This window comes from Lissotriton helveticus, chromosome 5_1, assembly GCF_964261635.1.
Source record: "Lissotriton helveticus chromosome 5_1, aLisHel1.1, whole genome shotgun sequence".
NCBI classification, from domain to species: Eukaryota; Metazoa; Chordata; class Amphibia; order Caudata; family Salamandridae; genus Lissotriton; species Lissotriton helveticus.
The window spans coordinates 1,533,587,656-1,533,615,510 of record NC_136065.1 but is presented as its reverse complement, the minus strand read 5'-3'; the positions used below and the strand labels follow the sequence as shown (position 1 = coordinate 1,533,615,510).

Here is a 27,855-nt window from a genome sequence, read left to right as displayed (position 1 = left end):
TGAACAGCGCCCTGACCCAAAGATATTATCTGCAATATCTTTTAATGGTAGCACACACTTTTAGAAAAATTGGAAAGCTGGGATTAGATTATGAGACTCCTGTTTCTGTGAGCACGCTTTAGAAATTGACAGCGTCTCTACTCCGCTACATCTGTCATTGTTTTAACTTTGAATGCTTCTACATTGAGGTGCCCTTGAAAGGGGTCAAACGGTCATAAAACACCTAGTTGTCCACAATGCCAATTGCGTGCTATCCCTCATGATCACAGGTTAAGAAGACCATGGAAGCTACCCTGCAGACCATCCAGGACATCGTGACTATCCAGGACTTTGATGTGGCAGACTGCTTCCAATACAGCAATTCTATGGAGTCGGTCAAGTCTGCAGTCACAGAGACCATCTTCGGCAAGCCCAGCATTGCCAAGCGGCGGGCCAACCAGCAGGAGACAGAGCAGTTCTACTTTACGGTAAGGAGGGTGATCACGGCTTGCATCTTTTCCTAAGATTTCACTGACTCAGGCTGTTTTGTCAAACTGTGCAACCTGGTGCAGGCAGATGGAAGCATCCTTATTTTTATTTTGTATTTTTATATTACTTATAAAGCACACTTGCACTCATAGGTAGTGTCTTGGCGCTAATGATGAATCTTACTTAAAAAAAAAAAAAGCAAGACGTGGTCAGTGAGCATGAAGTCAGATTTTGACCAGATTTTTGAAGTTGGAAAATGCTTTTTTCAGCTCTCATTGAAAATAGAAGTGAGTTCCATAGGATAGGCCTCCGCTCTGCATTTCTGAACCAAATCTGGAGCCTAAACATTGACTCATCACAGGGAATCTGGGCACTGGAAAATGTGTCCTTTGCGAATGGAGCGATGGTAGAGGCGTGTCTGTAGTCTAGCAAGCTGTGGTAAACACATAATTTTTTTAAGAATATCTTGTTTTCCCGCAAATAATCAAAAGAGGGACGAGGAGTGATATTTAACGAGGTCCTGCACCCTACTCCTCCAAAGTCAAATTACAATAAACACAGAGGGAGCAGTTACTCTGGTAAGGGACACTACATGCCCTGTTAGGTGGAATCCAAGGTCCGACCGGTTGGATCACAAGGGGATCCAAGTGATCAGATCAAAGTGCCCTCACTGAGGCCCGTCCGGCATTGTAGCGCCGGATTTATGAGGAGCACCCAATGATAAAGCATGACACCCCTACCAGGTGTGTGAGGGCACTTTGATCTGATCACTCCGATCCCTTTGTGATCCGTCCGGTCAGAACTTTGATTCCACCTAATAGGGCATGTCCTGTGCCTTACCCTGAGGAACTGCTCCCTCTGTTTATCGTATCTTGTTCTCACACGAGCAATGTTTTGCCCGTTTCCAGCCCCTTGAAAAACATGTTGATTTAACGCCATTATAAGCCTCATCTTTAGACAACATAAAATATCTTGTCATAGAGGTTTAAAATGAGTAGCATTGCAGTTATTTTCCTCTGTAAAAGTGCCAAAAACAGTTTGCATTCTGGGACCTGTCTGTGTGCCGCCTTACCGTACAAGGCAAAAAACATATATATAATATAACACCAGCTCAGTCCCTTTGGCTCAAAAAAAATCTGGATGTTTAGAAGATGTGACTCGTTGTGGGGCAAACATACAAAGCTGTGAGTAGCAACAATTGCACCTTGCATTGTTTCTATTTCTTTCCCCTTTATTTCCCGTTTGACCTCATTCCCTGGTTCGCAAGTTATAAAGCCTGGTAGAGTGCTAATTCTTACTGGAACCAGCAAGAACCTACATATTAGCACATTTTGTCTCCCTCTTTCCTTTATCTGAGTACCAGACACGTTGTTACCGAGACCTGAACTCTAATTTCCAAATATATAAGGTTTGGCCAGCTAAGGGGCCCGAAGAATAACTTGAACATGGATATCGGATAACAGGAATACACCTATTTCACTAACTTGCAAATTATCTCAAAAGTCCTCTTATTGTGACAGCAAGAAAAAAAGCAATAACAACTGTAATAAATTGATCCCTCCACCCTGTCCCCCCGAACCATACAAACTACCTTTTCACGACCTCCCGAGTCACCCCTTAAACCCATTGTAAAGACTTTCAGCACCAAGGGCAGCTCCAAGGCTGATGGGTCCATTGGTTAGCAATAAGCCTTAAATTACCATTGGATCATTCCATTACATTGGCTGATTAATCTCTGGATATGATAAACTGAAGAACTGGCAAATGGAAACCCTGGATGCCATTGGTTTATTTTAACCTATCAATTTCTGTTGGCATAATACCCCTGGAGCCTAATCGCTTTATTGGTTCACGGGTCGACCATTGCTACCATGTAGTTCTTTAACCACGGTCCAGTATCCAGAATCTAGGCCAATGAGGAGATCCCGCAGTCCCAACTTTAGAAGTGGTAAATGCTCCTTAAAGGCTGTGGTGCATAGAGATGAGTCCTGGCATTGGACATAAGTCCAGCTGAAAGACTTTGAGAGGGTCCTGATCAGAATGGGTTACTTTAGATGAAAGTAATTGTTTTTTTGTTTACATTATGGCGTAATCTCCGTTACGGTTCGATAAAAGCAGAGAGCGGAAATCCTATTTCAAGTCCACATCACACCACAGTGAGTGGAGAGAGTCCATCACGGTTCCCATAGTTGCTCTGCTGCTGTTGCAGTCTGTCAGCTGTGAGACGTCAATGACGTGAGGCCCGCTTTCCCTTCCATCCCTCTTGACGATCTCTTACGGTGATTTTATATTTTTTAGTTTGAGGCTGACGGCTGAATCTCTTCACGTGCTACATTCGGTCTGTCAAACCAAATAGAGGTGCTGCGCTTTGGTGAAATAAAAAAAAAAGCCTTACCTGTCACAATAGCATCGAGGCGCTGTGTGGGCACGAGGCTGCCTTTCCCACCCCATTATGCTCTCTGCACCTCTAATTGGCGGGCATAGATCAGTCTGTGCTCTACAATGATTAGTCGCCCCAATATGTCGCGTGAGAGGCTCCCGCCCAAGCTCGCCAATTTTTTAATCTCATTAGCCCACTGTGCGCCATGCCGTTCATATCCGAATGCCATAAAGCAGCTCCCGAGGGCATGGGGGATATTGCCCCCGTCGCCGTGAAATCCAGGGGGTGGTGAGGGGAGCCATTCGTCTTGTCTCGTTAACGCCTGAAGTCAAACAGCGGTGGGGATTTATGCTGGCTGTGGGGGTGGGGGAAGGAGAGATGTAACCACCCCAGAGAGGGCCCCGGAGACCAGGCGAGAATAATGTGTGTGTGTGTCTAGATATTCTATTCATAGAAGCAGGCGGTAAAATGTCAACTCGTGTGTAATCTGCTCTAGACATGTTTTCTATTTTTTATTTATAGATGAGCCGCCGGTTTCATTCACATTTTGTAGAATTGCGATTGTAGTGCTGTCCTTGCACGCATCCACAGCTGTTGCCTTTGGTGCACGGTTTGGGTGCGCACGCTGTAGTTTTGCGGATGAGGGGCTGTGTACTTCCGTTATTAATAGCGTATATGGTCTGTTTATATTAGGAATGGTTGCTCGGCGTGCCTGGGGAAGCTTTTGTTCCCCGTGCCTTGTGCGGCTGTGAGCCGAGGGCGTGTGGTGCTGCTGCGGCCGCTGAACCTCTTCAGTGCGCAGAGAGCTCTGCACTGCTTGCTGCCTGTGCTGTGACCTTTCTCTGTGGGGTTACACTTCCGCCCGCCTCCTCTGTGCCTTTCAAGACTCGAGGGGAGTTTGCGCGGATGTTCCACCCTCCTCTCAGCTACTATCGAAGGGTGCAAAGTAGTGTAGCGTGTTCTAAAAACATTAAAAAACAAATACTATGGGGCAGATTTACAAGTTCCCTGTGCCACCAGTACGTCACTTTTTGTGGCGTACTGGTGGCGCAGGGGGCTCCTCCATATTTACAAGGAGAGGAAAAGCCACCCTGCCTGACTTCTCCTCTCCTCACATTCAGGACCCAAGCAAAAAAGACAGCGGGCACTTATATAGGGTTACTTCGTTCTGCTCGCAAGATTCTTCCCCTACTGCTAGAGCACGCGAGGAAATTAATACTCTCCAACGAGTCCAGAGCTCAGCAGCGAGACGGTAAAGGGAATTAGGACGTGTGGAGGAAGGGTCTGCAGACCAAGTAATGGAGAAGAAGACAACCAGACGGACTCTGCGATTTTTTTGGAGATCTGCAGAAGCCGTCATCTCCCTCACTTGTTGAGGATACCCCATGCTCAAGGAGGGCTGCATTTCAGAGCGATTGCTCAGATCTCAGATGTGCCTCTCAGAGCACTGAGCACCACTCACCTCTCTGAAGCGCTCTCACTGGCCCGGCCATCCCACCGCTCATCTTTTTACATTTTTTTTTTATTTCCTTCTCTGTGGACTGCTGTCTCTAGTGGTCCTTAATTTTACAACCTTCTAGTCTTTGCTTAGGGATTGTCTGGATTGCTGCCTTTAGTGGTCTAACTTCCATTTTATGTCGAACCTTCCGCGCCTTTTCTATCTAATGGTCCCAGAAGCACAGATATCCTGGCCTATTAACCCAGTTCTCCTCATATCCCGCTTGCCTACACGAGATTTCCCAAGATATCTGTGCCTCTGAAAGGCTTGAAGGATTGGGGCAGAACTAGTACACTGTCCTGCAAACCTCCATCTTTGTCCAGTCCTACAGGCCTTGCAGAGACATGGCCATGCAATCTCCCACATAGACAAGTCTGATAAGCCTTCCTGCCCCCGTCAAAGATGGCTTCCTGCCAGTGGATGTGCTTTGCCATTTCTATCTAGCTTACCTTAAAGACTGCTTCTAATTTTGTTCTTTTTCTGAAAAATGCTGACATTTGGCACTTTAATAAAAAAACAATTGTGTATTCACGGATTTTGATAAAAGGCTCGCTGTCTGCCCATAGAGGAACATCCTACGGCAAAGGTGGGGTTTCGAAAGACTTCAGGGGAGTGTGGGCTGGTTCACCCCATACACTGTGACAAACGTGTGTCTGCATACTTAGCACGAGCCAAGCGGTGCTCGAGGACAGCGCGGTGATGCTCACTTGAGCTGCACTGGCAGCATTATGTATATGTGCTATCTCCATAGCTACCCGTAATGGAATGGCTTCTGGGAATAAACCTTGCATCTTTTCCATTAATATAATTTAATGTCCGGGCTGTCTTGTCTGCTCTCTCCTCCGCTGTCCCACGGGACGGCGACCACAGCGCATCTTTTACCAGCGAGGATGAGTAAGTAGGCTTCCTCGAGGACCCTTCCCGCAGGGATCTCTGGGAAGGGCCGACATCTGGGTCATCTTAATCTCCATTGAACCGTGCACGTCATTGTGCGTACCGTTGGCGCGCGAGGTGATGCGCACGTGCCCCTCCCACTCAATCGTAGCCGCGGTCAACCCTGAAAAATGACCAAAGCCAACAGGTCTGTTCTTGTCAAGCTGGAGCGATGGTTGTTTTTTTCAGGATTAATATTTGAAGCGTATGCCACACAATTTTTTTTATGCTCCTACTCGAAAGCGCTTACAATACATTTTAAATAAAAAAATACATATTTCAATAGAACAGTACAGGTGCTTTCTAGGAAGCAAGTGTACCTAAAATAGGAGTTGATACTTGTGTTTTTTACTTTCAATGCACAGCACTGGAAAACGATTCTTATTGTGACTGGCACAACACTAATGGGTTTAAGTTATTGTAACTGAAAGGCATAGTTAAACACACAAAGATGACTGCTAAAATAAAGGATAAATAAAGGAAGGAAAAATGGCAATGTAAAGATTTTGCCCAAACAAGTGAGCCCAGCTTTCACTGAGGTGAGGGACGATTTTTGAAAATAATGTAGCCATACAGAGTATTTTGCAGTACAATTTTAAAATAAAATGGCTATTAAGCTGCTTCTTTCCTCGGAGTCATTTATGAAATAGTGTAATACTGTTATGGTGTGCCAACCCAGTATGCCCTTCATATTGGTGTCCCGAGGGTTCTCTGCAAAAAAACTTTAAAAAAAGGATGTCGAAAATGCATGTTTTGGGCAAAGTTGCCCCAAAATGGTAAAGAAAAACAGATTCTACGGTCACTTTTCATAATCTTGATGGGCTTTTTGACATGGCATATTTTTTAAGGTGTGTATAGAATTTACTACACTTTAACATTCCACTTCCTTTCATCTACCACACTGCCTCTTTCAGGGGATCCTCAATTAAACTTATTAGCCAGCATTCAGATTGGAAGTAGAATTCCAGTCTACAAATCTGTTTGGCAGAATGGTGCTCCTTGCCGGCACATTGGCGGTCATCCCTGGTATAATGGTGGTCTTGCTTCATGTTGGGTACCTTAAGCATTACTGTGCTCATCTCTGGCATCGGAGTTGCTATCCCAGTCATATCGGTGACCCTAAAAAATGTTGGCAACCCTGGGCATATGTTGTGAATGTGTAGCTTTGTGTACGCATCCATCTTGGAATGAGAGGGCATCTGACAAGTAATGGACTTACATGAGCATTTCGGGCATCTCCTCTCCATGTGGTCCAGTAGGGCATGAGAATACACTGTGATGTATTTGAGCATCAAATCTATGAGTTGGCTAAAAATGAAAAACAGTTTTTTGTGATTACAAAAATGTTAATTTAATAACATGGAGGAACTGAATGTATTCAAGATCATATTTAGAAGTATCCATATTTCTTTAACCGCATGCGCGCTAGCGGTTTTCCCGCTGTGCGCTGCGTTTTTTTAAAAGCCGCGTTAGATGACGAGCTCAGCTCGTCATGAGCGTACGAGCGTCGTAACTCATGACGAGCTGAGCTCGTCATGAGCGTGGAAGGGGTTAAAAATCTCAAGGTGGTATTTGGAGACAAAATGATAACCTTTTCATAACGTATTTATGGAACAAACCGTGCCAATTTTATTTCTTTGTAGCCAGAAGGCACTAGCTGCTATGTCTGCGAATTTATTAATGTTGTAGGGCGGTTTATTATCTATGCTGATATAGTTTTCATGAAATTGGCAGCACTACTGTTCACAACATGTATGTGTGGTGTAAACATGATATGTTTGCAGTTTCAACCAATAACGTCTCTGTAACTGGAGTAGTAAATTTAGTGCACGAATCTGAGATCTGTCTGACCGGGGAATAGCTCTGATGGCTACGACCTAAGATTGTGAGATGCGTTTGCATTTTCATTTTTGCACCCCAATTCTTCAAAGTAGATTTGCAGTCATTTGTATACTAGGTACTCCATGATGCTAGAATGGGCAGCATAATTCCAGGACTGTCAGCAATAACTACTTTGGTGACTACTAAAGCCAGGGCTACCCCTATATCCGGAATGGCCACTTTAATGGCAAGTCTGGCCACAGTATGCCAAGGATAGATATATTATGCACAGTGCAGACGCCAGCGGGCTATCTCCAGTTTTCCTACCCCACCAAATGGGACGGGTGGGGGGTTGGAGGTGGAGGACACAAATGACCACATGTAAAGGCTGACTAAAAAGGGGACAGCAAATTATTATTGTTCCTCTGCAATATATGGAATTTTGTCTCCCTGCTAGTGCCATAAGAGCAGCAGCCAATGTGTTAACACCCCCCTCACCTTGCTTCCCCCCTGATGATGCCAATGCCTGGAGGTGGGTTACAGGCAGAGGATATATTAAAGGGCCGCTCGAGATGCTTGACCTATTTTTGGGTTCAAGCTACATGGTGAGCCTACAGCTTTATTGAACAAGTGCCTACAAATAGTGCATCTAGGATGAGTTAGGGGACTCCTCAGGTCACAGTAGTCATTATGGTGTTAGTTGTGATGAACGTGATGATCCTCCTTAAATCTTCAAGGGCGAGCTGGCTTCCTGACTGGCCCTGTCCGCTCCGACAGATTGCGAGCTGTATCACAATAAACCGTAGGAAGATTGGGCCCTTTATAAGAAAGAGCGTTATTAAAGTAAATGTTGGAAATGTAAAGACCTTTACATTTTAATGAGCTTGAATTAATAAATGGTGCATGTGCATTACCAAGGGAGCCGCTCTCGCTTTCTCAGGACTGGTGCCTGCGGCTTTACTCTAACTCTCTGCTGACACCCGGATGGATCACCTGTAAGTTGACCAAACCTGTGGAATGAATGAACTAGAAACATTTGTTCTCCACAACAATAGGTTTGTTAGTTTTTAAAGTCACCTCTTATCTTAACATGGTTGTTTTCTAATCCTCCCAAGAGCTAGGGCTAGCCGTGCTCTGTGTTCAGGTGAACACTGTGCGGGCATTGCAGGTAATGGTAGGGAGAAGCATTCTGTGCTCGTTGGTGTGGTGCGGGTGAGCCCACCTTCTGCCAGCTGCTCAGGCCTCCTCCCAGGCTGAGCTGGCCTCTGGTTGGGGCCAGTTCCATAGACCTCAGGAGGCTGGCAGTTCTGCCTGTGGGCGGCCTCTGGACCTGCTTGTGCTGGTGTGCTTGTACCTCTGTAGACAGCTTGGGCTCAGTTCTCCAGAAGGGAAGCTCTGTTTCAGTGGTTCTAGGGGTATTTGATATTTGATATTTATTGTCATTTGTAAAGCGCTGGCTTTCGCTCCGGAGGGAGCATCTTGGCGCTGAGCACACAGAAAGTCGTCTATGGGGAGCATGGATCAAATGGCTGCGAGAACTGAAGAGTCGGACTGAGTATAAATCCAAGTTTTCAGGGATTTCCTAAATAGGCTTTCGGAGGGGGCGTGCCTCAGGCTGGGGGGAAGGCGGTTCCATGCCTTGGCCGCCAAAAAAGAAAAGGTCTTTCCACCCTTGGATTTTAATTTTATACGGGGTTCAGAGATGAGGTTGGCGCCCGATGACCTCAAACAGCGAGTTGGATTATAGCGCTGGAAGCGCTTAATCAGGTAGGATGGACCCAAGCACCTGTTAGCTTTAAATACAGTGACTAAGAGCTTGAAAAGGATTCTCTTGTGGAGTGGCAGCCAGTGGAGGGCGTTGAGGGCTGCAGAGGCCGAGGACCTGCGGGGGAGTTTCAGAACAAGCCTGGCTGCGGCATTTTGGACAGTTTGTAGCTTTTTCAGAGAGGACTTCTTGATACCTGCCAGGAGGCCGTTACAATAATCCAGCCGGGAGAGGACAAGCGCCACCGCGACTGATTTCCTGGCACTGATAGGCAGAAAATTAAAAAATTTCTTTAATTGCCTGATCAGACTGAAACAGCGCCCTGCGGTAATGCGCACATGTTCATCGAAGCTGAGGGAAGCATCAAATTGAACACCCAAGTTGCGTGCTGAGGCTACCGCGCTCGGTGGTGCTTCGGAATTATGAGGCCACCAGTCTTTGGGGGAAAAGAATGTGCCTTTACCGAGGGGAATTATTTCTGTTTTGGCGCTGTTGCATTTTAAATGGTGCAGGTTGAGCCAAGAAAAGACTTCTGACAGACAGTTTTGGAAGTTGATGGCAGCATCCGGGAGTCTTTTATCAATAGTGACGACAAGTTGGGTGTCATCAGCGTAGGATGTCACGAGGATCCCATGTGATTCAATCAACGCAAGAAGGGGGGCCATATACACGTTAAAAAAGAGGGGGCTCAGGATGGAACCCTGTGGTACCCCTGAGGTGATGGATCGTTCACCGGAAACAAAGGGGCCTAAGGAGATCGATTGAGAGCGATTGGATAGAAATGATGTAATCCAAGCAAGTGCGGAGCCCGAGACACCGATCTCACGCATCCTATTAATTAGAATAGTGTGTGAGATGGTGTCGAAGGCCGCGGTTAAGTCGAGCAGGATGAGGACGGCCTGCCTGCCCTCATCCTGCAAGAACTTGATGGTGTCAGACAACTCAATCAAAGCGGTCTCTGTGGAGTGGCCGGAACGAAAACCGGATTGCTGCGGGTGTAAGATGCATTGATTTTCCACAAAATTCTTTAATTCCTCGTGGACTAGTTGCTCGGTAATTTTGCCTAGTGCAGGGAGGAGTGAGATTGGGCGCATATTGGACAAATCAGTAGGGGATTTATTTTGCTTTTTCATGAGGGGCTTGACTGTGGCCTTCTTCCACTCAATAGGAACAATACCGGAGTCAAGGGATTCGTTCACAATCGCATTGATTAGAGGGTTGACGGACTCAATGAGGTGGTGCAAGATGACTGGGGGGCAGGAATCTGTGGGTGCACCTGATTTACAGGCTAGTATGGCTTTGTGCGTTTGCAATAGGGAGACTGCTGTAAATTGGTTTAGTGAGGGAGTAGATGTGTCAGACGCTTGGATTAGGATGGGAACCGGGGGGAAGTCCTTATGGATATTATTGATTTTCTCCTCAAAGAAATCAGCGATTTGATCGCAGAGGGCTTGTGAGGGGGGAATTTCAAGTGCCAGTGCTTTGGGATGAGTGAAAGATTTTACGATATTGAAAATCGTATGTTGTTTCTGTTTTGCTGCATCTATTGCTAGAGTGAAAAATGCCTTTTTTGCTTTTTTTATGTCGGAGAGATATAGCTTTCTCTGGAGAATGTAAGTGGATCTGGACGTTGAGTTGTAGGTTTTCCTCCATTCTCTCTCCAAAAGCCTACACTTGAGGTGGCAGTCAGCGAGGGCCGGAGTATACCAGGGGGCATTGGGTTTCTTTTTTCCTCGGGCGGTTTTTTGGCTGACGGATTTTGCATTTACAGAGATTACTCTCTCAATCCACAGGTGGAAGTTTGTGGAATCTAATGAGGCGTCGCCCATGATGGTAGGGGGGGGTACTGCCAGTTGTGGATTGAGTTTGATGAATGCAGCTACCTTTTTCCAATTAACAGGGAAAGAGGTGTGAGGGAGTTTAATGGGAGGAGGGGGCAAGGTTTTGTTATTAATGGAGAAGGGAATGAGACAGTGATCTGTCCATATTTGTGGTACGGGGGTAGCGGCATTTAAGGAGAACAGATTGGTACAAATGCCGTCCAAGGTGTGCCCGGCACAATGGGTAGGAAGGGAGACTAATTGGGAGAGACCGAAAATCTCCAGTGAGTGGCGGAAATTGAGAGTGTGGGGGTTAGTGTCAGATTCCAGATGAAGATTGAAGTCTCCAAGAAGAGTGAAAGTGGGGTAATGAATAAGAAAAGCTGCCAGAGTTTCATCAAGGGAGGCCAAGAATGTAGTGGCATTTCCGGGGGGGCGGGTTATTCTTATAACCCATATGTGTGAGAAACTGGGTCCTTGTATGGGGGTGGGGGGGTTACATAGATTGCCTTGCGGGCAGCGGAACAAAAAGGCAGTCTTGCTACAGTGCAGGTGATGCGATGACTCACTTGGTGGGAGCTTCGTGTCCTGGTGGATCACTTGGAGAACGGGACTCAAGTGACAGACCCTATGATGACACTATCTAACAAACCACACTAAGTGCAGATTATATGCTCCGCAGATTGTGAACGAGACACTGTCCCGGAGACTCTGGTATGGAGACCTACGTGGTTCATTCTCCCCCTTCTTTTGATTGATGACAAGCTTCGAGTCCCCCAGCCAGCTGCAGCGCGGACACTACGCGCTAATCTTTTAAAGTTCAACCTTAACGGCTCGGGGGACTAGACTGTTTCACAGGGAGGGCAAGGAGCTTAAGACTCTAGTGCCTAGTGGGCTGAATGTTTTATTTATTATTGTTTGTTTCTTGGAATGTGAAAGTGAACACAGGTAAAATTGACATCCACTGAGTATGTGAGAAAAAAAGTACACAAATGAAGAGCGGTGCGTTTCGGCCATTTATTGTGGTTCTTCTCCCTATTGAAGTGCGGTCTAGTGTGAATCCTGCAGACTGAAGTGCCAAGTTCATGGGCAGTTTATGTGCTTCTTCTACGACACCTCTTTGCTGTGGAGAAGGAGAACACACACACTGCACTTTTTGCGGCCTCATTTTGATACTTGTGAATTATAAAGAAGCTTGGGCAAAGCCAGTAGCTGTTAGCTTTGCTAATACTGGTTTATAAAACATGGTTGAAAAAAAAAAAAATATATATATATATATTTTAGAGGAAAAGAAAGCACATTGTTTCAAAACTGTCCATTGAATTCAGTATTTTGGGGGGGGATCCAACATGTGATTGATAAAATAGCGGAACCAGAGTCCATCAGGGTATTGTAGTGGCATTTACAAAGTGCCCTCTGATGAGGTGCTGAAGCGCCTTCCACATGGGTAGCATGTTACTCCGTGGGACACTTAGAACATTGAGACATGTTTCAAGCATATTAAGTTAGTTTGTCGTGCTGTTTGTCACGCAGTTTGCTGCGCAGTCTGTTATTTTGAAGCGGTCACAAACTGCCCTACAGTATGCCCCCAGGAGCTAATGCAATCTGCCATGTGGGCATCAAACAGGTGATTGTGCAGGCTTAAGGTAGTGAACATACAAGCAATAATTCACATATAGCATACAATATCTTTGCCATGAATGGTGCATGTGAGTCTTCTCAAACCAAAAATATGATCCCAAACTTATGGAATCCTAATTTGGTATTGCTTTTCTTGTGTGAATTCCTACAGAAAATGAAGGAGTACTTGGAAGGGCGGAGCCTGATCACCAAGCTGCAGGCCAAGCACGACCTCCTGCAGAAAACCCTGGGAGAAAGTGAGTATGGGCAGTACCGTTGTGAGTTAGCTCACTGCGTTGAGCGCCTGCTGCGGAGGCCTGGGTAACTTACTAAGTAAAGTGCTCAGAGATCTGACTTTATTTCTTCCGAGGTCGGTGATGCTGTTATGTTCGCTATAGAGTAAACCTGGTGGTTTACTCTATATAAGAATAATATTAGCATTATTACTATTATTGTTACTCTAACCCTTGATTGAAGCTGGTTCTGGTGACTCAGTGGACGAATGCATCCACTGCAGGGGCCTGTGTTAGACATCATGTCACAGGTACAAATCCCGGGTGGGGGTTCACTCAGCCTTACATCCATCGGAGGTCGATAAAATGAGTTATTGAAAATGAATACCATTGAGTTGGATAGCAAAAAACATATTGTATTCAGCGCCAAGATGTCTACAGGTGCTTTACAATGCACATATTATGTTGAATGTTGGTGTGTCCGGTAGCCTGCTAAGGTAGGGTGACCAGATTTTCAAAACAAAAAACGGGGACCGGTCATAGACATAGAAGTAGGACTACATTTTGCAGTAACCATCGACCTAAAAGTAGGATTATTTGACAGCTGTCATAGACATAGACATAGAAAAGGGACAACAACGACAGCTCCCTCCACAGACCGAGATGAAGCATTACAGACAACAAATCCGAGGTCTTTTATTGGAACCCCTCTCCTTTACACAGCAGCATTAGTACTTCTTATTACATTTACACTTTTAAGGACTGCAGCATATATTTGCCAAAAATCAATAAAACATCACAGGATAGAAAATGCCAGTGCAAAGAGAGCATGCACGCGCATGCTCAACTGGAACAATGAAAAACAGGGACATTTCTGTGTTTACCTGGGACACTGTTTGAAAACGGGGACATTTGAGTCACTTGGAGAAAAGTGTCGGGACACGGGGAACTTCTCCAACAAGCATTGGAAATGCAATAGGTCTCGCAGCATTAGAGTTAGTGCTTTTAGAATTGTTTATGGGTTTTTTGTTGTAAATCTTTAGCATTTTTATTTCTTGTAGCCAATGCTAAAGAATTACAAATCAAAAAAGCCATAAACAATTGTAAAAGCTTTAACTAAAAATCCTCTGAGACCTATTGCACTGTGTGAGGGTGAGGTGTTGAGGGTGAGTGAGGGTGAGGGTGAGTGAGGGGTTGAGGGTGAGTGAGGGGTTGAGGGTGAGTGAGAGTGAGTGAGGGTGAGGGTGAGTGAGGGTGATTGTGAGTTAGGGTGAGGTGTTGAGGGTGGGTGAGGGTGAGGGGTTGAGGGTGAGTGATGATGAGTGAGGGGTTGAGGGTGAGTGAGGGTGAGTGAGGGTGAGTGAGGGTGAGTGAGGGTGAGTGAGGGTGAGTGAGGGTGAGTGAGGGTGAGGGGTTGAGGGTGAGGGGTTGAGCGTGAGGTGTTGAGCGTGAGGTGTTGAGGGTGAGGTGTTGAGGGTGAGGTGTTGAGGGTGAGGTGTTGAGGGTGAGGGGTTGAGGGTGAGGTGTTGAGGGTGAGTGAGTGTGAGTGAGTGAGGGTGAGGTGTTGAGGGTGAGTGAGTGAGGTTGAGGGGTTGAGAGTGAGTGAGGGTGAGGTGTTGAGGGTGAGGAGTTGAGGGTGAGGGGGTGAGGGGTTGAGGGTGAGGGGTTGAGGGTGAGGGCGAGTGGGGGTGAGGGGTTGAGGGGGTGAGGGTGAGGTGTTGAGGGTGAGTGAGTGAGGCTGAGGTGTAGAGTGTGAGTGAGAATAAGAGTGAGGGTGATTGAGGGTTTCAGTGTTAGTGAGGGTGAGGGGTTGAGGGTGAGTGAGGGTGAGGGGTTGAGGGTGAGTGAGGGTGAGGGGTTGAGGGTGGGTGAGGGTGAGTGAGGGTGAGGGGTTGAGGGTGAGTGAGGGTGAGTGAGGGTGAGGGGTTGAGGGTGAGTGAGGGTGAGGGGTTGAGGGTGAGTGAGGGTGAGTGAGGGTGAGTGAGGGAGGGTGAGGGGTTGAGGGGGAGGGGTCGAGGGGGAGGGGTCGAGGGTGAGTGAGGGTGAGGGGTTGAGGGTGAGTGAGGGGTTGAGGGTGAGTGAGGGTGAGGGGTTGAGGGTGAGTGAGGGTGAGGATGGGTGAGGGTGAGTGAGGGTGAGGGTGAGTGAGGGTGAGTGAGGGTGAGGGGTTGAGGGTGAGTGAGGGTGAGGGTGAGTGAGGGTGAGGGGTTGAGGGTGAGTGAGGGTGAGGGGTTGAGGGTGGGTGAGGGTGAGTGAGGGTGAGGGGTTGAGGGTGAGTGAGGGTGAGTGAGGGTGAGGGGTTGAGGGTGAGTGAGGGTGAGGGTGAGTGAGGGTGAGGGTGAGTGAGGGTGAGGGTGAGTGAGGGTGAGGGGGTGAGGGTGAGTGAGGGTGAGTGAGGGAGGGTGAGGGGTTGAGGGGGAGGGGTCGAGGGTGAGTGAGGGTGAGGGGTTGAGGGTGAGGGGTTGAGGGTGAGTGGTTGAGGGTGAGTGAGGGGTTGAGGGTGAGTGAGAGTGAGGGGTTGAGGGTCGCTGCATCCCATCTTCCGTATTGGGGAACAAAGTAACGATCCGAGCAAGCTCCCTGTCGGGTCATTCTTAAACGCCCCTTTGAAAGCACGTCAGCGGCAGTGTTGAGCGCCAGAAGGATTCGCTTCAGGGAAGAAGAGCTGGCCGCTTTGTTTCGGCGACTGCAATCCAGGAATGTGAAGTCAGGCGAACTTGAAAAATAAAAGTCTGGAAAAATGAAATCTTTCTGCCCTAATTTCCCCCAAAAGAGCCTCCATTCGCCTTGGTCAGGTTTTACGTTGCACATCTGATAGAAATGCTGGATCGCCGTTTACAGGGGCACGTCCTGCCTCTCCGCAGAAAGTACGTTTCTATTTCCAGGAAATAAGTGAGCGGCGCCAGACAGTGATGTCATCCAAGAAGTGCAACAGAGAAGCCACCACCACTGGATGCAGGACGCGTGCCTCGTAAAAGAAGCAACCTAACCCAAATCTGAGAGATCTAGTACCGCATTAAAAAACAATGGCAAGTAAAAAAAACAAGCCATAATTGCTGCAAAATACATGTCGGGCGGAACACTATGCTAAGCACAGATTTTTAGCTTAGGTGTGTTTAAGCAACGCACTTAATTACTTTGGCCATGGCCCTCTGTGAGACCACCACCCCTGTGTTTTCATCTCACTTAAAGCCCTGCTGGGGAAACACTTTGAACCTAGCCTGCCTCAGCTTTTAGCGTGTGCTCTGTGGCTGTTTTTCATAAACAATTTCATGTGTCACATCTTTATTGGCGTGTTAATTAAAAAGCATTGCAATTATAGAATAAAAGCAAAAGGGCACTGGCAGTTCAACAGAGCTTTCAGACATATGTATAACCATAGAAGGACATTAAAACGTTTGAGATGAAAAGTGACCATCATCTGCAAGGCTATTTTAGTGCAACTGAGAATGAAAGTGGAATTCGGCACCAGTTTTCAAAGCACCAAACCTTATGGAGATTGCATGCGCCGTGCGACATTCCCAAGAATAAGCATCAGCAGTCCGAAGTAGTAAAACATAAGAGTTCGCTGCACACAGATTCCTACCTTGAGTCGCAACAGCTCCGGCTCAACTAACAATGTAGAGGGGACACTTTGCCAATCAGCGCAGCTCTTCTCATCGGGCCGACCCACAGCGGGAGGCAGACTTGTGCAAACTAGGCACCGTCGAGCCCCGATTTCTCTTGTGAATCACACGTACATGCAAAGCACGCAAAAACTTCTTTGAAGGAACATGGTAGCGACCTATCGACTTTGTCAGTGACTAATTCAAGTTGTTCCGCTGTCTGGCACTTCAGAGCCATTTGGATAGGGCAAGTAGCATAGCGACGGACTTTAACAAAACGGAGGGAAGAGAGGGGAGGGGGAGGAGAAATGCGACACGGCGGGAAGGGGAGGGGGCGGAGCGGGTCAAATAAACAAACAAGCCGGAGGGAAGAGAGGGGATGGGGGAGGAGAAATGCGACACGGCGGGAAGGGGAGGGGGCGGAGCGGGTCAAATAAACAAACAAGCCGGAGGGAAGAGAGGGGAGGGGGGAGGAGAAATGCGACACGGCGGGAAGGGGAGGGGGCGGAGCGGGTAAACAAAGACGGACGTGCACGCGCTTTTAAGCTCAATGCGCATGCGCATTGAGCTTAAAAGTCACGGGCACTGCAAGGAATCGCCACGATTCCTTGCAGTGTGGATAAAGAGTAGATAAGTCGCAATACTCTCGCCTTGCTCGATGCGCATGCGCATCGACAGGCGAGACCTAAAAACGGGGACCGTCCTGGGAAAACGGGGACGTCTGGTCACCCTATGCTAAGGGGCGGGTCCTGTTCTTTTCCAAGTGACTCCCATCGTTCTCCCTGCTTGCCACTCTCAGGGAACACTTGTATCCGGGTCTGTGGAAAGGTATCATTTCTCCTCCTCTGGGAGCAGCGCCTGGCCACCCCTTGCCGCAGTGACTGCTTGAGTAATGGTCGGTGGGCCCGTGCTTAATGACGCCTTAATGTACATCCTCAATTAGGTTAAGCAAAGCCCGTGCCTGCTGAATCATTTCACGGGACAGGCGACTGATTTACTGCTGCGGCTCCAGAGGTGCCCGCGGGAGGGCGGGGCGCTCCCTCGCAGGGCACATTAACCCTCACACCGCCACAGCCCCGATCATTTCAGGCTGCGAGACAGTTCACGTTTATTTTTATTACGGAGGTGCGGGCGGACCACGATTATTTATTACACGAGCGATGTGTGTGTAATATTAAAGCACATTACACCACGACTATACACCCACCATCACAGCGTATGAAGAGCGGATCTGCTGCACAGACCCACGCTGTCTCCCGGATCTGCCCTACAGACCCAATCACTCTGTGCCAATGATATTTATTGTATTTATTTATAAAGTTTTATATAGCGCGAACTCCACAGAACTAATCACTCTGTCCCAATGACAAGCTCCTCGGAACCAATCACTCTGTCCCAATGACATGCTCCACACAACCAATCACTCTGTCCCAATGACATGCTCCACACAACCAATCAAATCACTCTGTCCAAGTAAAATGCTCCACAGATCCAACCACTCTGTCCCAATGACATGCTCCACAGAACGAATCACTGTGTCCCCGTGATCTGCTCACATTCCCAGCCTCACAGCACTGGACGGCAGGGTGAGCTGACCAAGCGGTACAGGACCCAAGAGAGGGCGGAAACCTGTGGGTGCGGCTTTCTGACATTGTTTTCTTTTTTAATTGGACACATGGGCTTGCATCCAGTGAATATTTTTGGCAAACTGTGCTGTCAAGTAGTTAAGCTCCAGATTTGTTCCAGGCGTCCTGCAGAGGGTTTTACTCTAGTGTGGGGCTCACTTGCTGCAGTAAGGGACTGAGGCTAAACACTCCCCAGGGCTGATTTTAGCTCGCACTCCAGCACTGCCATATTATGTATAAAATACCTGGGGACGGATTCCAGAAAGTGGCCCAGGGGCGCAATTAGCATGTGGCTTCCTCTCCCCCTCCCCCCCCCCCTCCCCACGGTGCTCTTTGGTATTGCTGAAGGGGCCGCAGACACTTGTGCGGCCCCTTCTGTAATACTGATAGCGCGGGAGCTACATGTACGCGCACTATCTCAAGGGGCCTTCCCTCGTTTGCCTGGGCTGTGACCCCATGCAAATGAGGGAATCTTTCTGCCTCCGCACCATAGTAAGAACGTGAGCGTAAATGCAAAGGCTGTCATTAGGCGCACTGAAGGTGCGCTACAAAAAGGTGGCAGTCAGTGCGCCCCTCTGGAGGTTGAAAGGGGGGACCATGGATTCTCTCCCCACCCCCCAGATATCTCCTTGCAGGCTGGTGTAATCACTCATTACATCTGCGGCAAAGAGATCTCTAACCCCTCCTCAAAGTGCAGGCGGATTGCTGTCTGCACAGTGAAACACAGAGCGGCTACAAAGCTGCTGCTCCACATTTCACTTGAGTGCGCTGCCCCCACCGCAGCACAAGTTCACGGCTGTCCATCACCGCAGGGCATTCTCTGTAATAGGGCGCACCTATTTAAATGTGCTCCATGGCGCAAACAGGCAACGCAACATGTGCCCTCTGTGTAAGAAAGGTCCAGGAGGGTGTCTGTCGTTCTGTCCCATCTCACACTCCCCCATGCCCAAATAATATAAGAAAGGAGGACCATTGATATTTGCAATCCGCTCCTCCGACCTGTAATATGTTGACAATTCACAAAGTCAGGTTTTCCACCAAAAGATAGCTAGCATTTTCTACTGCATAATTGTCCGTCACAACTTTGTACATTTATGTAATGGGAAACCCTGTACAAGGAATGTGGAGTGGGTGATCAACCATGATTTACCATGAGAGTTTGTCATTGCCCTCCAACTTGGGAGTTGCTGGGAATTCATAAGCTCCTAACTGACCCTTTCCCACATTGGAAATGGTCAGAGTTTTGCGCCAGCAATGTATTGGAGTAAATCCCCTTCGGATAAATTTATGTAAAACGTACACCTTTGACGCTTGGGAGTTTTCACATATAGGTGGGTTCTAAATACATACATTACACCTACCACAATGCAAAGCACTGTACTAAAGGAAGTGATGTAACTAATCCTTGATAGCATACAATGTTGGTAGAATTGCAGCGCTTTGTTTGACCTGTGATCAAGGTCTTCGACGAGAGACCAAAACGCATTGGGCTGCGTTGGATTGTCTTCAAATGTTGTTGTCAGAAAAATAAAGAAACTGGAGACCAACTATATCCGTGAGTGCGCGTGGAATTGTTCTTGTTGGAAAAAAACGGTTTGTGTGTGTGTGTATATAGTGCCAACTTGACCCGAAGGTATCGTAGCGCTTTACATGAGCACTAGTTGTGTTACAGGTGGACACATTAATTTTTTTTTGTTAGCCACTGGGAGATTAAGTGATTTGCCCTGAATCACAAGATGTTGAGCATCCCTGCCGAAACTCTAACCTGGTTCCCCAGCTTGAAGGTCGACCACCCTAGACATTAGGCCACATCCTGTCCCCTATTGGTCACCATATAGCTTTAAGTTTCTGACTCAAAAAAAGAAGAAAGGGAAAAAGTAAACCAGGGATATGCCCAAATGACCCTCCTATACCTGGGCAAAGGACATCAAGTAGATGAATAACAAAGAAGTATGGAGGGATGAATATCACACTTATTCTCGGTAAGGGTACAATTAATTAGCCTGACGTTACTGTATCGTTTTACACACAAGTTATAATTGATTTAATTTCACACACATGCCATTGGACCAGTCTTTGACCCACAAATCACTTCAAAAATAAATTGATCAAAAGACATAAAACTATATATATATATATATATATATATATATATATATATATATATATATATATATATATATATATATATACACATACATATATATATATATATATATATATATATATATACACATACATATATATACACACACACACAATGCCCAACACAAAATATACAAACTCCGTTTCCTTGTTCTCGTGAACAAGGAAACTGAGTTTTCCGAAACGCGTAGAGGGATTGCCTATTGAATACATTTCTTCTGGAAAGCATTTGTGGTGCCGTGGTCTGTTGTTCTGTGGAGGTAACATGAATACGACAGATTTGTTGGAATATTGGGCGTCGCTGACCCGCCACGGCCCGTCGCCGGAAGCGGCTCGAGTTGAAGCGAACTCTTTGGTGTGGTATGTATATATATATATATATATATATATATATATATAACAGTTTCTCCAATACCCTAACAAGAAATTTGAAACACCAGTGTTCACCCATAATATTGGAGTGATACACTTAGAGGTAGTCCTTCTAGCACACGAGGTACAACACCTCCCTATCCTTTCAGAATTGTGCTTCTAAATAATTCAACACGTTTGCATTAGTGGTGACTCCTCTATATAAAAGCTGTCGACGCGGACCCGTTTCAGCCGTCCATTTCTTCTGGCCTCCTCAGGACAAGGGTTAAAGCAATATCTAAAACATCAATAGAAACCTATATTTACATATATACAAAGACTATATACATCTCTATCTTTCCCGTATACATCCACACAGTGCGCCAGGACAGTGACGCTGATCACCCCAAGTATTGACCTGCCATCACCAAGTGCAACTGAAGGACTGCAGTGCTAAGGTCATAGAAGTAACCCACTCTGTGTCTAAACAAGGTACTTCTTGGTTCCTACCATCACCAATTGTGACTAAAGACCTGAGGTGCTTCGTTCATTGCAAAGACAACTGCGTAGAGTCTAAACAGGATACCTACCGATTTTCAGAGGCTCCATGACTACTAATAAGACTCCCCGTGCTCTTAAACTCTGTCCATATCTTAGTGCTCCCCTCAATCCGGGCTGAACAGGAACCATTTAGCCCTACAAAAAAAAGCAAAATCCTATTCTCTCCGTGAAATGAGGACGAAAGTAAATTTTTAAATATGAAAGACCTCTTTGCATTTGATCTGAAGGCACTCCAATACAAACATAGCAGAGCCCGCAGACCCAACTACCAAGACAAGATTGCATTTATTTAGAGGACTGTCACACCCCCAAACAACGCAACACCAAAGCTATGCCCCGAGTCCCTTCCCACAACTTTCTCTTCCTTTATCCATTTGCACCCCCCTCGCCCTCTTCTCCTCTCTCGCTCTCTCTGACTCTTCTCTCGTGCCCTTCCCCCTATCGCACATTGAAGGTGGGAGGGAGGGCTTAAAGTGTGACCCTGCCTGGCGCCTCTCGGATTTGTACAGTGTGCAGGCCTACCCCCCTCTTTTCCTTACAAGTGTTTGCTGGGAATCTTTTTACTCCAATGAAACATTACTGAGTGTGAAGAAGACTATAACTCTGTGAATGTACGCGACCTCTGACCTCCACTCCCAAAATTATGTGATGTGCAGTGCTCTTGCAGCTGAAGTCACTGCCCCTTTTGCCTGCGCTGTGATCTTACCACCTTGTTATCGAATGGGGTAGTAATGTCACTATTGCCCCTCCCCCTTCCTTATTGGTGTGTTGGCGTCCCAGATAAGTGTAATGGTTTGTTTGGGCTTCTGTCCAGTGAGGCCTCTGCTTTCAAGCTCCCCTCACTGGTGTGATCTCTGCTTTTTAGTGCCTTCACTTTAGTGTGGTCATCATGTCCTCAGAATGCTCTAGGAGTAGCGGTTGCAGGTGGATTTGTTCTTTGGGTGTTACACTGTCTTTGCTTTTCTTTCCCAGGTCAGAGGTCCGAATGCTCCCTTGCCAGGTAAGCAACGATGCCTTCATTTCAAAACAACCTAGATGTATACTGCTTCTGTCTGTACCTGTTGTACTCCTGCCCACCACCCTGCCTCTCTCCACCCACAGCTGGCCACTCCTGGTGTTCTCTACAAACCTCACCCAGCACTCTTCCCCCAGTGAATAATTTGTTTAAAAGAAAGGAGAAAAAAAAGTGCTGGTCCCCAAATCTATGTTCAGATGCCTGGCGCCAAATGCGTCGTCCTGACCCCACCTCATGCCTCAAATCCACTACGCCATGGCCTTTTATCTCACCCTCGCAGGTTCCTGCTTTCTCCCTTTGTAACTTTTTCCGTCTTTTTCTTCCTCCTCCTCCTTTCTCTTTTGTGTGTTTTTCTCCCTCTTGCTCTCAGGAAATGTCCGATCAGGACAATCAAGTGGTGGTCCCCAAAAATGAGTGCTAGTGATCCCCACTGGCCCCCACCAGCTCAAATTAAGCACTGTCATTTCCTCTCGAGAGTTAATCCCCAATCTTGATGCTGGGCGATTGCTCTCACCTGTTTTGTCTGCTTTCACGTCTGTATATTGTGTACATCTGCCTGTCGCTTTGTAGCTAGGTTCATGCTTTGGAAGTCACATACTTTGGAGATGGCACGGCTGCCTTCTGTTCTGTACCTATTCTGTATGAGAGGGAAGCTTGCACTTCTGCGGTCCATGTTGTGCCTATTTTGTATGTCTAGGGGAAGCTCCTTCTCTTTGCTATTGACACGTGACCTCTGTTATAGCAGCACCCTTATGTATATAGACTCTCAAAGGTAAGAGGGAGCTGGTTCCTGCCATGTTGCCTTTGTAGTTAAAGAAACAACTGCCTTCGTGCATTACTTTGTGTAACATTCTTTTTTTTTTATATCCTTGCTATGTCTTCGGAATGTTCTGGATTCACCACCAATAGCAGGAGAAGTTCTACTGTGAGGAAGCAGGTGAGGACTCATGGGCCTACACATAACCAAGATGGGTTTGTCTGTTTTTGGTGCTTTATATGAATACATTTTTTTCTCAGATGAGTTATTAATGTACCAGTACTACGAAGAATGAGTTCACTTATAAGTTACACTGCCCAACCCCCACCAGCTCTCTCTCACAATAATCGGACATCAAGCACAGGTGCTTAGCTTTAGGGGGAGGGGGTGTAAGAGTGTCTCCCCCCGCCCCAATAAATATATTCTCTAATAAATAGATGGGTACATGTGCTTTCAGTCTGGTAAGGTGAGGCGTCTCTCTGGTTTCATCTGGGATTTACAAACATACACACACACACACACCCCTTAAACACACACCCCCTGTACACGCACACATACCTATTATTATGAGGACCAGCCATTGCCTGTAATGAAGTGTGTATTTACTATTCTAACCCCAAGCACGCTTTGATAGTAGGGAAGGTTACAAATCGGACCAAGGCAAATATAACTGCACTTTTAGTTTTTTGATACACTCGCTCTAAAGTACCTAAACTCACTATAGGACCGGTCCTCCTAATGCACCGGTCCACACATAGATAGTGTTTGTCAGGTTCTGACTAGGTTAACACACGATATGAGGACCAAGCCAGTCCCCACAGCGTGGGTTATACATGCGCGCACACACACTCGTCTCTGTTTTAAAGGTTTTACCATTTTTTTGTAATTGCACAAAATGATGAGCTTTATGTACCCCTAACAATCTACACTCCTCTCCCTTTCGAGTGCATCTTAAGACCACCCATCATGCCGTGCTTCTTATATAATGTATTTTGTCCATGATATGCCAGCATGATTGTTAGAAGATCTAAAGCTCCCCCCATCTTACTGACCAAGTTGCAGCCCTGATCAAGGCTTTTCTTTAGGTCTCCTATCTTTACTTTTTCCAGTTGCCCTCAGCTATTCAAACAGAATATAGTATAAGGAAATGCCTGAACACTACTTTCTTTGTACCCAAGGAGCACCTTTGAGGTATTTTGTGCTATCCCAATACTATCCACCATTTGCCTTCACTGAATAGTCCCCTTTCTACACCTTCTTATTGTTTAGGCTTGACTTATAGCGGTCTATAATCGATTCCCCAGGGGGGTGCCCAATTACCTCCTTTGGTAGCCAGTGCCCACTGCTTTTTTCTCTACCCCCTATTTTCTTCGTTGGTTTATCAACCGCTTTACTCCCTCTTTACCACAACTATTCCAGACTCCAGCAAGACACAAACTCTCACAGGTCTCAGTAGACTGAATGCTGCACACCCACCCACCCACCCAACCCACCCACCCAGCAGAGTATGTGGTGAACCACATTACATTTATACATTCTTTATAAAAGGTTTTTTTATACACACACACAGTTCCTCTTATGGAGGTCTATAGTGGTTTTCCACTGTGGGCTCAGTGGACCACCCCCTATTGATAAGGAAATGGGCTATACCACTAACTCTGATAGACTGCTATCAGGCATTCAGTCGCTCCCCATAGCCAAGGGGGGTTACTCCAGGACATCGTTTTAGGGGCAATTTGTGTAGCCCTGCCATAGGTAGCCTGAGCCTAGGTCTCTCCTTACAGCCTCAAAATGTGACCCCTCATTAGTCTGAGTAGCTACTGATCGAACAGCCAGGTCTTGAGTATCCCCTGAAGGTCAGCAGGTCTTGGGTCTGTCTTAGGCTCAGTGGGAGGTTGTTCCATGTCTTGGCGGCGAGGTGGGAGAAGGATCTCCCACCGGTGGTTGTTCTTCAGATGCACAGGACGGTGGCGAGTGAGAGGTCGGCGAAGCGTAGCTGGCGGTTGGGGATGTAGAAGGAGAGCCCGTCCAGCTTCCATCTCCATTAAAAGAACAACCCCTTCATAGTGGGGTTGCATGGCTCTCTGTGCACTCTGGTGTGTCATATTGTTCAGAACGAGAGGCGAGCCCAGGGCATTGCATAGCTCTGTTCTCCTGGGATCATTGATTCACCCTAATGCGGTTAGTTTCTTCCAGGTGGTTACTTAGGAGTCATTTTTGCACGTTGAATGTCGCACTCTGTTTAGGTCTCGCGACCTATCGATGCGCGCATGCGCATCGAGCGGAGCGAGAATTCAAGTCGGCAAAATCCTCGTCAAACCAAAGGGCTTTCAGCCGCGGTTTTCTTGCAGTTCACGTGAATCACGTGAGCAAACATGCACGAGCATTCACGGCCAGGGCTTCTCCTCCCCTAGCAGCACTCCTCCGACACCAGCAACTCCCCCCTCCCACACCAGCACCTCCCCTCTCTCTCCCCGCAAACACAGCTGTGCCGTAGCAGCACTCCTCCCACACCAGCACCTCCCCCCTCCCACACCAGCACCTCCCCTCTCTCTCCCCGCAAACACAGCCTTGCCGTAGCAGCACTCCTCCCACACCAGCACCTCCCCTCTCTCTCCCCGCAAACACAGCCTTTCCTTTAATTTCTCCTCCCCCCTCCCCAGCCCGTAGCAGCACTCCGCCTTTTAAGAGTGGGACTTGATAAATCTTTAGTGCATTTAAAATGCTTTTTTAGACTCTACTTAACAAAAGGTGCACCAGGCAGCATTTCTCCAGCACAAGGCTCGCAAAAGGCTCTCCTCCCTCTCCACATCAAATGCATCAATCACCCTCCCACAGGCTTCCCCAGCGCTGCCCCGCCCCCTGCTTCACGGCCAGGCCATCTGTTCCCTGCCAGACCTCTCACACCTCCGTCACAGCATGTCGCCTTCTCTTCTCTCTGCTCTCCCCTCAGGCGCCGTGACATACTTCAAAGTCTTATCACTTCACACGGCCGCAGGCCGTGCAACCAGAGCACTTCAGTTGGTGCGCAGCCCCCCTCCCAGCACTGCCTTGTTACTCTCGGCAGCCGTGACTCCCTAAACACTTTTTATTTATATTTAATTAGCAGCAGTAGCATTTCATATAATGTGTTTCCAGCATGAGATATTCGTCGCTTTTTGATCCTCGCGCCTTTTCCCTTTCAGTTTGAAGGCTCGAGGTCTCCTTCACGCTTCACTACTCACAGCGTATTTATTTTACATTAGAGACTCGTGCTGCTCTTCGTGCTGCCCTTCGCGCTCCACTGCACGCAGAATATTTACGTTTGGTTGGCTTAGCTGATGCACACACACGCAACACCACACACGCAACACCACTCACCCACGCAACACCACTCACCGCCACTCACCCAAGCAACACCACTCACACACGCAACGCAACTCACTCACGCAACGCAACTCACTCACGCAACACCACTCACCCACGCAACGCCACTCACCCACGCAACGCCACTCACCCACGCAACGCCACTCACCCACGCAACGCCACTCACCCACGCAACGCCACTCACCCACGCAACGCCACTCACCCACGCAACGCCACTCACCCACGCAACGCCACTCACACATGCAACGCCACTCACACATGCAACGCCACTCACCCACGCAACGCCACTCACTCACTCACTCACTCACGCAAAGCCACTCACACCCACGCAGTGCCACTTTCACCCACACAGCACCACTTTCAGACACGCAACGCCACTCACACCCACACAAGCCCACTATCACCCACGCAAGCCCACTATCACCCACGCAATGCCACACTCACCCATGCACTGCCACACTCACCCACGCAATGCCACACTCACCCACGCAACGCCACTCACCCAAGCAACACCACTCACACACGCAACGCCACTCACACACGCAATGCCACTCACACACGCCACGCCCCTCACCCACGCCACGCCCCTCACCCACGCCACGCCCCTCACCCACGCCACGCCCCTCACCCACGCCCCTCACCCACGCCCCTCACCCACGCCCCTCACCCACGCCACGCCCCTCACCCACGCCCCTCACCCACGCCACGCCCCTCACCCACGCCCCTCACCCACGCCACGCCCCTCTCCCACGCCCCTCTCCAACGCCCCTCTCCCACGCCCCTCACCCACGCCACTCACCCACGCCACTCACCCACGCCACTCACCCACGCCACTCACCCACGCCACTCACCCACGCCACTCACTCACTCACCCACGCAACCCCACTCACTCACTCACCCACGCAACCCCACTCACTCACTCACCCACGCAACCCCACTCACTCACTCACCCACGCAACCCCACTCACTCACTCACCCACTCACGCAACCCCACTCACTCACTCACCCACTCACGCAACCCCACTCACTCACCCACTCACGCAACCCCACTCACGCAACCCCACCCACTCACTCACCCACTCACGCAACCCCACTCACTCACTCACCCACTCACTCACCCCCACTCACTCACCCACGCACTCACGCAACCCCACTCACTCACCCACGCAACCCCACTTTCTCACCCACTCACTCACTCACGCAACCCCACTCACTCACCCACTCACGCAACCCCACTCACTCACTCACCCACTCACGCAACCCCACTCACTCACTCACCCACTCACGCAACCCCACTCACTCACTCACCCACTCACGCAACCCCACTCACTCACCCACTCACTCACCCACTCACCCACTCACTCACTCACCCACTCACTCACTCACTCACTCACTCAACCCCACTCACTCACTCACGCAACCCCACTCACTCACCCAACCCCACTCACTCACCCAACCCCACTCACTCACCCAACCCCACTCACTCACGCAACCCCACTCACTCACGCAACCCCACTCACTCATGCAACCCCACTCACTCACGCAACCCCACTCACTCACTCACCCACTCACGCAACCCCACTCACTCACTCACCCACTCACGCAACCCCACTCACTCACTCACCCACTCACTCACTCAACCCCACCCACTCACTCACTCAACCCCACTCACTCACTCACGCAACCCCACTCACTCACGCAACCCCACTCACTCACGCAACCCCACTCACTCACGCAACCCCACTCACTCACCCAACCCCACTCACTCACTCATGCAACCCCACTCACTCACTCACCCACTCACGCCACTCACCCACGCCACTCACCCACGCAACCCCACTCACTCACTCACCCACGCAACCCCACTCACTCACTCACCCACGCAACCCCAC

General features: G+C 48.3%; 1 protein-coding gene across 4 annotated transcripts in view; it reads left to right on the top strand.

The window, feature by feature from the left end:
- Positions 1-27,855, top strand: part of SRGAP2 (SLIT-ROBO Rho GTPase activating protein 2) — a 532,947-nt gene that overhangs the window by 384,695 nt on the left and 120,397 nt on the right. For all 4 annotated transcript variants that reach the window (XM_078644579.1, XM_078644580.1, XM_078644582.1 and 1 more), the window contains 4 exons: positions 270-467; positions 12,478-12,562; positions 21,798-21,825; positions 22,750-22,777. In XM_078644579.1, the coding sequence (XP_078500705.1) occupies positions 270-467; positions 12,478-12,562; positions 21,798-21,825; positions 22,750-22,777 (339 nt within the window). The remainder of the gene's footprint in view (positions 1-269; positions 468-12,477; positions 12,563-21,797; positions 21,826-22,749; positions 22,778-27,855) is intronic.